The sequence below is a fragment of the Podarcis erhardii genome, assembly GCF_964252035.2.
Source record: "Podarcis erhardii genome assembly, chromosome: 1".
Lineage (NCBI taxonomy): Eukaryota > Metazoa > Chordata > Lepidosauria > Squamata > Lacertidae > Podarcis > Podarcis erhardii.
Window position 1 is genome coordinate 49,456,547 of NC_138497.1, and position 14,878 is coordinate 49,471,424.

The 14,878-nt window shown below is 38.4% G+C and overlaps 1 protein-coding gene across 4 annotated transcripts in view; it reads right to left on the reverse strand.

Moving 5' to 3' along the window:
* Positions 1 to 819: 819 nt before the first annotated feature.
* PALS1 (protein associated with LIN7 1, MAGUK p55 family member) overlaps positions 820 to 14,878 on the reverse strand; it is a 51,983-nt gene continuing 37,924 nt past the window's right edge. For 3 of the 4 annotated variants that reach the window (XM_081855875.1, XM_081855877.1, XM_081855876.1), the window contains 8 exons: positions 14,374 to 14,451; positions 12,228 to 12,411; positions 11,767 to 11,838; positions 10,670 to 10,780; positions 10,018 to 10,185; positions 9,011 to 9,213; positions 7,604 to 7,714; positions 820 to 5,210 (listed from right to left, as the gene is read on the reverse strand). In XM_081855875.1, coding sequence (XP_081712001.1) covers positions 5,034 to 5,210; positions 7,604 to 7,714; positions 9,011 to 9,213; positions 10,018 to 10,185; positions 10,670 to 10,780; positions 11,767 to 11,838; positions 12,228 to 12,411; positions 14,374 to 14,451 — 1,104 coding nt within the window. In that variant the 3' untranslated portion in view covers positions 820 to 5,033. The remainder of the gene's footprint in view (positions 5,211 to 7,603; positions 7,715 to 9,010; positions 9,214 to 10,017; positions 10,186 to 10,669; positions 10,781 to 11,766; positions 11,839 to 12,227; positions 12,412 to 14,373; positions 14,452 to 14,878) is intronic. The other variant, XM_081855878.1, reaches the window with a different exon arrangement.

The window sequence follows — 14,878 nt, forward strand, 5'->3', positions numbered from 1 at the left end:
TACCTAACACAGCTATGGTTGTGTCCTGTGCTGCATGCATTTAGCATTCATAGTCTTACTGAATTAAGAATGTGGGAAGTTCTTGGGAGTAGTTGTGGTTTAGCTCCTTGAGATAGTGCAGCAGCTGAAGGATGCCTGGATAGGGATTCCCAAAAGATGAAACCAAACTTTTAACTTGATTCTAGCAAGTGTCTGGAAGCATCTAATGATTTGAGACAGACATGACTACTCATGAAGTTCCACACCAGCAATGAATTGATCCACTTAGTGAACAGTTAAGGAAATCACTATCACAGCACTTAAAGCCGCAACTAATGGTGACCTAACGGAACTTAGAACAGTTCCACTCTTGAAATAAGCTTGTAATAATGGTTAAACTGGTAAGTCTACAATTTTAGAAGCGTAAGGCAACATTAGTATTGGTTTACTGAAGCAAGAATGAGTCACTGGAGTTATACTTTCAATTTACCTTGTACACCATACTTCTCTTCACCTTCAAACATAGCAAAACAGCACCCAGCAGGACTGAAATCCCCCCCATCAGCTTGATAAGACACTAGGCATGGGTTGGGAGAAATGGCCTTGCGTTCCACCTTGGAACTTCTGGTGGTCTGGAGATTCATTAATCCTGCTCTGCATGCAACAAAAACAGTACTACATCCAGAAGTGGGAGGGGTGATTCTAAATAATATAATAAGGCATTTAAAATGAGTTGTGAATTCCAAAAAAAGACGCATACAAGTTCTCCTCTCCCCTCCCCTCATTGCACCAAGTTCACATAAGGTGCTGGTTTATTTAAAGAATACACTGTGTGCAATATAAGTAATAAGTGACCTTTATTTTTGGTAAGCAAATAATGATGCAAGATATGCTAATTCCTTTCCAAAGGACAGAGAAAAACCTCCACAATTAAACATATGCTTATTCAAGTTTCATTTTTCAGTCAAGTACCTTTTTTCCATCATGATGTTACAATCTTGTGCTGAAGTTTTAAGCCATGTTAAAGATATGCTGGAACTTTTATAAAGCAGGGTTGTTTTTAATAATCTCAGGACCACTCTGGTGTATTGGGACCACACTGGCTCCTAGAACCACTTTGATCCTCCATGGTCTTTTTTTAGTCTTGTGCCAACTGTGTTCTCTGAACTCACACGTGGTTAAACACTCTTCACCATCCCCAAGCTGCAGCTAAGAATACATTGATTATACACCTTATCGTTAGTGAGGACAGAGCTTAACCAAGAGCTCAGCTCAGTGTAATTGGGGGAGTAAAAACCTGGTAGGAACAGAGATGGGTTATTTTTTTTAAAGAGGCTGCAAGCTCTGGGAACCCACATATTTCCACAGGCCATTCCGGTTATGCAGTTGCCTTTAGGTACCAAATGACACAGCCAACTCTCTGCAACAAAAGTTACTGTGTGTGAAGCGGTGCCTATGTACTTCTGGGGAGCATATTCTTCCAAGATGGAACACACAAAGGGTCTTAGGTACCATGCCCAAGTAGGCTTTGGAACACACCATCCAACTCTACAAATAAGTGACTGCACTGACTGAGCTACAAGGGCAGTATCTGCTTGACAGCTCAATACAAAACATTAGATGCACAAGATTGCACTGATGAAGCTGAATGCCAATAAGGCTTCAGGATAGTACAAAGATGAGCTGGCTTTTGTTTCCCTGCCTTTTGTTAGCGTATAGTGGCTGTAGGCTGTACCACCATACCACCCCTGGCACTGGCAGCCAGAACAGCAGCATGGATGCAACTTGGAGCAATCTTGGTACTGCTTTCCATAACACTACAGTCTGCACACAAGCTGCAGCTGTTTTATACAACCCTCTATATTTATTTCCTGTAGTACTAAGCCACTAGGAAGTGAAATATATTACCTCACGGTTACATTTACAACAGTATACTTGAAGGCTAGGAATATTATTTTACATGTTTACATTAATGTGCAGTTTATAATAGCTCAAAATAGAGTGCAAGTAGATGTCAAGCTTCAACCTGGGCGTTGTGTAGAGATATACTGTATTACCTTAAAAAGCTATTTTGTTATCCCTTCACCCTTTCTCTTTCCATTTTTAAAGAAATATCATTACAGTCATGGTTTGTTTACAAGGCATATCTCACTTGGTTAATCAAATATTTCCCCCTATTTAACTAGCCTAGAATAGAACAGCACTTGTTGCAAAGCTCATTATAATACACAATATTGTATCCTCTGAAAGAAGTTTAGAATTTTCTTCCCTCATCCAAACAGATATGCCCATTTTTTCTGTAATTACGATATTGTGGAACATCCTTTTCCAAATGTCAGTAGTAGAGTAATTGACAGATATCAATTTAGTTATATTGGATGATTTCTGAAAGCCCTCTTAATTATTGTTTGCCACAGTTGCATTTCTATAGCCAGAGCTTAGTGTGGATTTTTAGGCCACCACTCTTATCTCAAAGGACAGCAGGTGGCAGGCACATTTAATATATATAGTAATTTCTGCATTTAGAAGACTATGTCCAATTAATTTCTTAATCATCTTAGAAATTCAGAAGGGGGATAGGAGAAACAAAGGGGATTTTACTGTTAATACATCACTCTTAACCAGTATAGTATGCCAAAACCAGTATTTCATATACTGTCCTAGAATGCATCATGGATTACATCAGCATTTTCTTAACATTTAAACCTAAGATACTGATAGAAATATTTCACATGGCTGTAAAAGTAATTAAATTTAGACCTCATGGACATCAGCACCATAACCCTTAAGATGATGAAAAATACATACATCTGGGTAATGCACAGACTATACAATGCAGATAAAACACTTTCCATTCCTTAACCATAGTTAAAGAAGTGGGAGCAGGCCATGGCACTGTGTGCGCTCTCCCTAGCCTTCTCTTTGTGTGCGGATTCTACCATCCTTAACCATGAACCTTCATCTCTGCACAATCCTGAACATTTGTTAAGTCTTGTAAGATAGGATTTGTAAACCACTTCAAATACTGATTCTGAATGCCAGTGATCAAGCTTCACCATGGTTTAACAGTAGTGTAGACATAGCAAAGCATAGTCAAGACAAGGGAGGGAAGGGGATTTGTGCGAGAAAAAGGAAGGGGAAAGGATTGAATAATCCCATAGCCCATTCCTGATCCCCTATGCATGCTCAAAGGGTGGGAAGCCTTATATCTGCACTAGCCCAGAGTTTCTGAATTTTGTTGTCTACTATCACATCAAAGCAAAGCAAGGAAGAAACACAACATTCATTTTTCTGCTTTGTATTCTAAGCAAAGTTGACAATTTGAGATAAATCACTATTTTGCAGGTTGACAGTGATACATAGATTATTCCATATCACTTCTATTTCCTACCCAAAGGCTTCATTGGATAGAGGCACATTGTTGAGTGATTTTACAATCTCTTGATAAATGTGCTACGCTTAAAGATCATATGCATATACTCTGCAGAGGAGGGAAGCTGTTGGTTGATTCCAGATTTCTCTTTTCTCCCATGGTGGGGGAGTGGATCATAATACTAAGAGAGGAATTTCAGTTCTTAAATAGTATTACCCCCTCCCCCCAATTCTCCATATGTCAATGTATACTGTATGTTCAACTATGAACACAAAAAAGTTTCAATCCTGCTTGGATTTTCTGTTTAATCCTTCAGAGAAAAATATGAAAGAACATGGAAAGACTAGTTCTTAACTATTAGGTTATATTCAACTACATGTTGAAGTAGTTCCAGTGTATGACAGTATATAAAAATAAAAGCTATGATTGAGAACAAAGAAAACTATTCATATTCACATTAAGGGTGCCACAAAGCAACAAAGCTAATCAGTTTCAAAGGCAGCTACAATTAGAGAAGTTTCATAAATGCAATAGCTGTAATATTTGAACCTTTATGGGTATTTTCAATTGCATATAAGGATATGCTGGTTCTAGAAACAGAACACATCAGGTTCCTAATTTAGTAACATTCACATTCTTCCACTAGTTTTGTTTTACAACAGTATCAATTAAATCCAGGATGATAACTGGGTTACTTAATATTATAAACTCCACTTTATAACTACCTACATGATCAACAGCCATGAGACACCTTGTGCCTAGGTATAAAAATACAAGAAAATATTCTAATATTCATCATCCCAAAGTCTGTTTCCTTGGTTATAAAAGACAAATTTACATTTTAAGGAAGCAAAGTATTCTTTAAAAAAATCCATATAAGAATTTCTATTTTCATAAAAATATAGCTTCCCATCTAAACTCTTCTATAGTCCCATGTGTTAACCGTGGCTCTCAATCAATTGATATAGCAAAGAGGAAAAAATTCATAAAATACCACATCTAAAATATCAGCAGATATATATATATAACCTTCCATAGGACTTACTGTTATTTAATTAGCTGTGAATCTGATTTACAAACTAACTAAAGACAAAAAAGTTTGAAATATTTACAATGTACACATCTTCAAAAATTGCAGTGCGATTAGATAATGGAATGTTTCAACAACAATTTGAAGCCCAAGAAGGCAACTTCAAATCAAAGTAGCCCCTTTATACATTTGAGAGTACTTGTAGATTAATTCCTTCATTCCCCTTGTAGGTATATTCCTTTATCCAATATTCTGTAAAGGTGTTTTTGCAAACTACCATCATGTCCGCAGCATAATTAACTTAAAAACGTTAAATAACAATCAGTTTTTATAGTGATCAGGGACTGTATACATATATTTACCTTGAGAAAAAACTCTAGTCAGAAAAGGTAAATTTAAAGCAGCCGCTTGAAAGTGTTTTCAAATGATTAAAAATGTAGTGGCTTGTTCAAAATGTCAATGTCTGGTAAAAAGGTAGTGAAAGATCAGACATTCAAAATCACAGTAGAATGGTGTCAGACTGTATGAGTATTATTTTTTTAAAGCACACAGTTAATCCGTGCACACAGAGGACTAGAGGTTAATCCATCATCTAATATACAGGGTGAGCATTCTTCTATTTGCAAGGTCCTTTTCTTCCTTGTAACTGTTTCACCGTAGCCAGGAGGATGGAACCCACTGAGGTTCTGTATCAAGTTTGTTAATTAAACGAAGTAATTCTTGGTATGCTTTGTCAATATCAGAATTCACAATAGCTGTGTCGAAGTAATGGCCATTATTTTGCTCCATCTCTCGGGTTTTCTCTATAATTTCTCGAAGTTCATCAGGCTGAAATTTAAACAAAAGTATATTATGATATTTATGGATATATTACACAAAAATGTCAGAGTCTTGTGAAAAAGCAGCATTAGATTGATTAGGACGAAACAAGGTACTGGCAGGTCTGAAAGTCAAGCCGCATCTATCACTAGGGCACAATCTTATAATCCCTGGGATAATGTCCCAGGGATCATAGGAATTTGCAGAACTCCCTTTTGCTGATAACCATCGTCATCTCCTCATTCCAAGCAAAGATCAGGACCTAAACAAGACTGTTGACTAAGCCTGCAGCAAAATCCCCTAATGACCTCATAAAACCATCTGGATCCATTAGGGTTTGGGAGCAGACCTTCTAATTTGATCCTTCCCTCCTATGGAGGTTATAAGTCAAAATAGATCAGATGATGATCTGTCCATGACAGAATCACAACTGGCTCCCACAACATAGAAACAGTCCAGTGTGTTTCCTGCCACCATGTTAGCCCGGTTATAGTTTCAGAAAGGGCCATGGTTGGCATGGAGGCCATAACATTCTGAGCTTCTTCAGATGAAGCAACTTTGGCATAAACACTGAGGATTCCCAGTACAAGCTGCCTCAAGGTCCTCAACACTATGTCCAAGAATACCTCAAAGAGCTTAGGGAGGGAGACTTTTAGGCAGCAGAATAGATGATACACCAATATAACCCCTGTCCTGTCTTGGGTTTCCAATACCAGGTATACACATGCAACCCTGATCACCTGTCAAACAGGATATCTGATCTGGGGGCTGAACCCCTAAAGGACAAATCTACCCCCTACCCCTTGGCCAAGCTTAAATAGCTGATGTGCTGTGAAACCTGGAAGATTCTATTTTAAACAGGGAACTGAATGCAAAATTTAAGATAAATGCACTTTAGTGATCACCAACAGTCAGGTCAGCCAGCTTAGATGGCTTCTGCTTTTTGTCCTGTTCTAAGTACAGTGGTACCTTGGTTTGCAGCCGCTTTGCATTACAACCACTTTGGATTACAACCATGTGAAATCCGGAAGTGCGTGTCCCTTTTTTTTTTGGATTACAACCAATTTTGGGGGGGAGGCCCCATTGGCGAAAGCACGCCTTGGGTTACAACCTGTTTGGGTTTACAACCGGACCTCTGGAATGGATTATGGTTGTAAACCAAGGTACCACTGTACAGTGGTACTTTGGTTTACGAACTTAATCCATTCCAGAAATCTGTTCTTAAACCAAAACGTTCTTAGACCAAGGTGTGTGCTTTCCCATAGCAGTGGGGGGACACAGTTTACAAATGGAACACACTCAACAGGAAGCGAAACATGTTCTTATTCCAAGGCAAAGTTCACAAACCAAAACACCTACTTCCAGGTTTGCAGCATTCTTTATCCAAGTTGTTCATAAACTAAGCCATAGGTAGGCAAACTAAGGCCCGGGGGCTGGATCCAGCCCAATCGCCTTCTAAATTTGGCCTGCAGACGGTCCAGGAATCAGCGTGTTTTTACATGAATAGAATGTATCCTTTTATTTAAAATGCATCTCTGGGTTACTTGTGGGGCCTGCCTGGTGTTTTTACGTGAGTAGAATGTGTGTTTTTATTTAAAATGTATCTCTGGGTTATTTGTGGGGCATAGGAATTCGTTCATTTCCGTCCCCCCCAAAAATATAGTCCAGCCCCCCACAAGGCCTGAGGGACAGTGGACTGGCCCCCTGCTGAAAAAGTTTGCTGACCCCTGAACTAAGCTGTTCTTAAACCAAGCTACCACTGTAATACATTGACAAACTGAAAACACTATCAAAAACAGCTGGCCAGCACCACCTGGTGGCAGAAACTAGGAGGAACACATCAAAACAGAGAATCCAAAAAGAAAAAATTCAGCAGGAACTCAACATCTGCCACACATTCTGTCTATAATAAAGGGAATACCAAGTAAAGTAGAATTTTGTCAGTAGAATTTGTAACCAATGCACACATGTGAGTGGAAAAATTTCAGCTCATGCAACAAGACCTCTACTTTCTCCATCCATGCTCAACATGCTAGAGGTTTGGGGGGCTCTCAAGAGGAATGTGGCAGCTTCCTTGCTTGAAAGGGTGACGTGGTGTCAGCTTCCTCACCCCTCATATGTATATTTACTTAAAAGTGTCCCAATTCAGTAAGCCTCATCACATATTACTGATGTGTATTTGGACACAAGCTGTAGGAGGATGTCATAACCCTGAACAGGAGCAGCAGAACCCACCAACATTGAATTCTGTGGCATAAAGTTAGGTCTGCAATCCTGCCTGTGTCTTCTCATACTGAATTTTGTGACTGCTGCGTGCTACACAGTTAGCATATTTGAATAAAATGTGTATCGGAGCACCAAGGGCCGAATGCACTGTTATAAACACTACATGTGAATATTACCTTTGGATTTTTGCCCTCTTTGGCCAGTAATGCACGAAGCCGCTCTTGTGAAGGTGGTGCAATGAAGATAATATATGGCTTCAAGTCTGAATTGCGAAGGCTCTTCAGTGACTATTGGGAAATGTAAATCTGTACTATTAATATTTTCATAAAACAAAGCAAAACTATAATTCATACCAATTATCTATTGTCAATACAATTTATGCATGCAACATTATACATAAATAGTGACTCTCTACACTAATGATTGTGCAAGGCTTCTACCTAGAAAAGCCAGTTTGCTCCTGGAGAAACTAGCTTAACAAGTTACAACATGTGATCTCAAAAATTGTTCAGTTGGGGCTGCACAAATAACCAAAAAAAGGAACTTAAACTTCATGAACTACACAAGCTAGCAAAGAGATAGTTACATTGAAACTAGAGCTGAAAACTGCAACTGATATAGGGTAGCCGAGTCCAATTTTCCTAATAGTAGACCATGCCACTTATCCAGATGACAGTTCTTCTGACAGCAGCAAAATGGAGAAGACAACAGAAAAATGATGTAAACCTACATAACAAACATGTATGCAATTCTAAAATGATTATGTGGACAGGAACTGTGAGGATCTGACGTTTTATATTCAAATGACTAATTGTTTGAATTTGGACAGTCCACATTCTTACTATGAGTTGCTCTTTACGTGGTGAAGAATATAATATTCTATACCCTTGCTAAGTGTGGTTACAATAATTCTGCTATTTACAGTATTAGTGTATTTTTATAGAGTAATTTGCTATTTCTTCATATTTAGTCTTGAAAATACAGATAGCATAATTCAAGACTTAGCAACATGTGGTCTACAGATGCCTTTAAATGACCTAACAAGATGAGGATTCTGAAGAAAGTCTAACATGACCACAGTGAAAGTGGATGAAGCATGAAGAACCTTTGATTATAGCTGCTTCTCACTGTGTATGGTGCATGAGTTACACTGGTGATTGCTATGGTAAACACGAAATGTGAATGGAAGATTGAAAGCAACATTACTGCATGTCCACTGCATGTTTAAAGATGCATATCTTCCTGTCACATGTCTACTGGGGTAGGGAAAGTTACAATGGGGAGTTCTCCAAAGAGAAAACTGAAGAGTGATGTCTTTAGAAATTAGTCTTACGAAAACTGCTCAGTACATATAACCACTGAATATGTAGAGTGGGCAACTAATGTACAAATTTATTGTCTGTATAGAAGCATATTAGGGAAGTTGCATACATCTGATCTAGGAGAAAATTTAGTGTATACGTAGACAGATTTCACATTTGTATCAAAACCAACTAAAATAAGGCCTTCATCAACAACACATTCTAATTGAACTACTGCAACACAGAACCAAGGATTTCAATGTCCAAAAGAACTTCTATTACCTGTGTATGGATATTTAAAAGACATATCTTTCCAGAATTGATCACTTGCCGGACAGAGTCTATGCTGGTACCATACAGATTCTTCTCGAATTCACCATGCTCAATAAACTTTCCTGCTGCTATGTCGGCCTCAAATACTTGCCGTGATACAAAATGGTAATCTCTGCCAGCCACTTCATTGTCTCTCCTATTTCGTGTTGTATCTGAAAAGACCAGTAAACAAATCTAATTTAAGACTTCTGTGTCTTTTAACTGTTTTGAAGGCATTTTTGTTATGTCAGTTTGCAAGGTATGAAAAACAGCTACTTGGAAAGAAACCCTTTTCAGCAGAATGTATAAGTGCAAAATTAACAATGTTGACCTTTAGAGTCTTTCAGCCAGAAAGAATCGCAAACTCTTAACTGGGCTAAAAAAATAGTTCCATAATACAGCAGTCTCTGGCACATGTCCAACTGTGCATAACACATGTCCAGTCATGCAAATGTACTTCGAACAAAAACATGAAGCAGGGGATGTCAGATGCAACTGAAAATACAGGAGATGCAAGGTAGCAAAATCACCTTCCTGTAAATGAGAATTTAACTAAGTTATTTCAATAAACTGCCTTGTTCTTATGAATGGGATCAAAGTAGTGGTACAATCAGAAAAGGGACTTTGTGGCAGAAGTCCAGGGCTCCACTCAGCAGAATAAGTAGAAGGGCCCAAAATGGAACAGGGCTGCCTTGCTACATTTTTAGTTAACTTAATACACATCATCATCCAATGATGTGGGGGGAAGAGTTATAATACCATTAAAAATTACATATCTGCATCACTGGGTCAAAGGACATTTTTTATGGTTAACTCCCTACATTTGTATTGGGGAAGAATTTACTAAAGCAACTTCCCTCCATAATAAGGTATATAGTGTGGTACTGAACTGAACTTGCAAAAATGATGTAAGGCCAGGCAGCAAGGGTTTGACATCAGAACACAAGACAGTTACATGCCCCAGCCTTTCAACTTACGAGGAACTGCAGAAGCAAATCTGTCAGCTTCGTGATTCATTAACCTTTGCCGAAGTTCATTTTGGCCACAGTTTTGTGGACCGATCAGGACAATGGGTCGTTTCCTATTCGCTGGTTGGTGATAAAGGGACATTTCCTCATAAGTCAAGATCTCCTCGTTGTCATAATCTTGAGAAAACAAGGCCAAAATAAGTATGGCATTTTTTGATTAGGAAGAAATAAACATGGGGTGATATTCAACTATATTTTACTCAAGAGTAGGCCTGCTGAAATTAATGTACCTAGCTGCCATGTTCATTAATTTCAGTGGGTCTACTCTAAGTAAAACTGAGTTGAATACCTTAGAACAGCTTTAAAAAAATAAGCCTTTTATTGTTGTGTAATAGTTTTTTAATTATCATTTCTTCACATTAATTGAATGCCAAAGGATCAGTGTCCAAGGCTTATCACTTCTAAAATCAATGTTTATTACAGTCACAGACCAGCAGTTTACTTCTAAAACATAAAAACCCATAGAAAATTCACTATTATAATCAGGAAAGAAATATTAGAAAACATATAGTCCAGATAATATAGAAATAACTACGGGTGAATATTTATGCACAATAATTTTAACACATCGTAAGCTGAAAAATGAATCAGTTGCACTAACCAGAAAAAATATTGGAAGATAGCGGAAATCCCTTCTTACCGTCATTTTTATTGGCATTATACAGAACCTTTTTCCTTTTCTTTTTATTTTTCTTCGCACACCAAAGTTTCCCTAGAAGTTAAAAAATAGAGAGCCAAAGTTGTCCAAATATGTAACTAAGTTTCCAGCTGCAATTATTTATTTTATAAAGCATGTTAAATTGATAGCTGTTGTACACAAATTAAACACAAGGCAGACCCTGCTCACACAGACTTACAATCTAAAGGAGGAAAGGAGAATGTGTGCTACTTCAGATGTTGCTGGTCTATAACTCCCATCATACCTGATCATTGGCCATGCTAGCTGGGGATGATGGGAGTTGGACCAACAACATGTGGCCACCCTGATCTCAAGGAACAGTTATGACATGTTAGGGAGGAAGAAATAGTAAGTAAAATGAATAAGTCATGGGGAAAGAAGTGTCTTAAGGAGGCACTTGGAATATCAAAACAGAGGATAGTTGTTATATTGGAAATGTGATATCAATTTTTTAAAGAACAGGCTATACTAGGAAGAACAAGTAGAAGAAAAGTTCATAGAGGTTTGTACTCCCTACTTGGTCTGTATATCAGTATTAAGCAACTGCTACTTCTGTCTTCCGTCAATGGGACCACACAGGCAAAACTGTTCATTCCCTTGGTTATTTATCTTTTTAATTTTAAAAAATAAACACACACACCCCTACCTGAGTACAATACATCCATATATGTAATCAAGGAGGACAAAGCACATGGTACCACTTCTAGATTCTACCTGAGTCAAAGTGCAATAGATGGTTAAATCACACTCAGAATAGACCCATGGAGATCAATTGCCTGCTGATTTCAGTGAGTCTAACACTGAGTATATTAAGTTTCACCCAAAGAGTTGGATATAATGACAGTATCTCAGCAAAAGTTGCTTGGTCAGTTCAGCTCTCCTTAAACATGTTATGAAAGCTGTGGATAAATGCTCACTATCACTGAAGTATTTGAACTGAAAAAGAGGTTCAGTTCAAGGACTGAGTTTCTTTTAAGATTATTAGTTATCACAGGTATTTCATGAAGATTTTAATCTACCTGATTTTTCTGGTTCTTTGTCTTCCTCTATAGTTTGCTTCATAGCTTCTCTTTGTTGCTGAAAACTTTTCCCTTAATGATAGAATACATTTAATAATTAGCAATGAGAAATTATTGCCATTTCAGAGTACACCACTGTTTCAAGCGTGATCACATTTCAAAATGGACTGAGATTTTGATCCCTATAAGCGCTTTGAGGAAGATAATCCCACAATAAGAATTCTTCTCATACCTCTGCATCAGTTTTTCATTTTGTTTTTGTTTTTAAATGCCAAAGTTAAAAGACATCTACAACATTAGGACTCCTGTTGGGAATTTGGTCACATCAGCAGTCTCAACTCACCAAAGGAGACTATGCAACAACAATGCAAAGCAATATCCCAGTAGTTCAACGACAATGGTATCTGAAACGTCTTTGTAAAAAAACATTCAATATACACAAATACTCCATGATTAAATACCTGGAATGAGGCCTGCCAAAGGCTGATTTTCCTCATCTCCATCTCGATAGGCCTGCCACCAGTTTGGATCTTCTTGGCTGATGACATGGAGTATATCTCCCTTTTGAAAGGATAAGCCTAGCTCTCTGCATGGGACATAGGGGTCATCAGATGGATCATAGTCAAAGTGAGCTTTCACATGGATCTAGAAAATATAGAGGTATACACATAAATATGGACTGGAATTGCAAGTATTAATCTCTGACAATGTGTTACTTTTGTATATAAGAGATCCCACTTTCACTTCAAATACAGAATGAAGAGCTCAAGCATAAATAAAAATATAAACTACTGGTATAGAAGGCAATTAAAAATTAGGAACAATTAACTGGGCAGTAAGTAACTTGGAAGTGGCAAGAGGGCTTCCCCTCTACAGCTTAGACCTGAAAAGGCAGACTCAAATTTAAATCTGAGAGACAGGAGAGCACTAATTTTCTATTCTCTGATGATCTCCAAAGGAAAGTTTGCCACTGCCCAGCCATTATGGATTGTGTGTGAACTCAAGCTGGGTCTGTCTGCTCTCCTGCTTAACTATCCCAAGCAACTTGTCCCAAGCAAGCTCCAACCAGTTTCTCCATCCAAATTGTCAGGGAAAGTGCAGCACATGTACATGCACGTGGGAGATGGCTAGGAAAAGTGCACTCCAGATACTTCTGTGCACTCATTATTATCAAGGTGTTTTTTCCAAGCACAATCAACCAAGTCCAATCCAAATCCAAGTAAACACAGAGATGTCAGACAGCTAGAACAAACTTTCTTGTAACCAACTACCAATTTTAAAATAAATTTGACACTTGCGTTATGAAAACATTGATGACTAGATGTTTGTTCCTGCTTCCCCCCGCCTCCACCACTTTTATTTTTTAATGAGAAGTCATTCTGCTTACATAGGGCGGGGTGGGAAATGTCACTGTGAGCTCAATGAAAGGGCACTTTGATCATAACTATAAGAGGAACATCCTGGTGACACAGAAGAAAGTGGGGTAGGCGCAGGCAAATGAATCTTAATGGAAAGCACACCCCAGATCAAGGCACTATCTACCATTTTGCATATACAACTCACTACAGAAACAAGACACTTAATAGCAAATATCTAAGGAGCTTAAGGAAAAAAATCAATACAACAAATGTGGTTTCTGCTCTCATAATCTAGTATGAAAACCTTATTTCTTCACTAAGACATAAGTAAACACTCAAGACATTTCTAAACTGAAAGGTTCCCTGCTTAAAGCTGATGCAGTTTTGTGATGAAAATGAAGATGGTTTGTAACAGATGGTAATGTAGAACCTGAAATGGGATAAACAAGTAATGGATTGTACTAAAAAAATATGTGCATGAAAAAGGTCATTTGCACAACAGGGCTTCCTTCTCCTTCTCTACTGGCCACTGTGCCCTCCCCAAAGCCTCCTGTGGAATTGGGACTGCAGGGAAGATCTGGGAAATAGTACAGGGAGAGTTAAAAATCAGATGAAGATAGCTTGTATTAGCAGCACATGACATGCTAGAAACATCTGTTGTGTTTAACAGCTCACGTCTAATCACCCAGAAAGCCTTTTGCTCCATCATCCAATCCTTATCTACTTTTCTCCTGCCTCTTAAACAGGAAATCTTGCTCTCCAAAGACATCCCTCTAATATTTCCAGTCACTCAAAGGATTGTAAGTGTCCCAAAACCCATTTTTCCTCCTCCTCAAAATGCCTATTCAGGAAAAGGTACTGCTTGGCAAGGCAAAGGATAAGAATAGTTTTATTATTCTCCTTACTTCACATAACAAATGGATTGCCTGTGTCATGTATTTTCAATAGTGTCAAAAAGTGATGTTATGGTAGGGTTGCCATACGTCTGGAATTTCCCAGACCTAGCCAGAAAACTGAAGCTGGAAGCGCTGTCTGGACGTATGGCAACCCTATGTTATGGGACAACTTACAATTGCTGCCACCAACATTTTCAAAATCTCTTCTTAAATCATGGCTAAATTAAATGTAGTCTACTATTCAGTGAAGGAGACACACGAGACTTCAATCACAACAAAAAGAGAATATAAAACCGACTGAACACCTGCAATTAAGGTAAGTTATACACTGGAAATATGCCACAAGAACATACCACTGTCTCTTTTGTGGGTGGTGGCTTACTCTGCTGACTGGGAATCAGGACAAATGTCAGCGTGCCGTGCATGTCCGCCTGTGAGGAAAAGCACACTCATTAGTAAGTGACAACTTAAAAACAGCCTTGAAGTTAGACACTCACTCACGGGGAGCAACAATGGGTTGGGTGAAGGGGAGGGGAGGAATTTCAAGCTGCTGCTCTTACAGGTCTTTCTTCTCCCTGAACTCTAATCTTAGTTTCCCTACCTCTATTTGGAAGTGCTCTAGTCTAGCATATTTATGTGACAAATTGCCTCCACTTTTCAGAAAACAGCCTGGTCCCCAAACAAGGAGATAAATGGATTCACATGCTTCAGGTCACCATTGAGACAAAGAATGCTTGATTAAGTGGACTCTGGTATAACCCAGGAAGGCAATTCTTGTGCTTTATGTCTCAAGTCTCACCTCTTAATGTCAACAGGCATGGCTAGTCCAGACACTACACCCATAAGTAATGTGCCAGG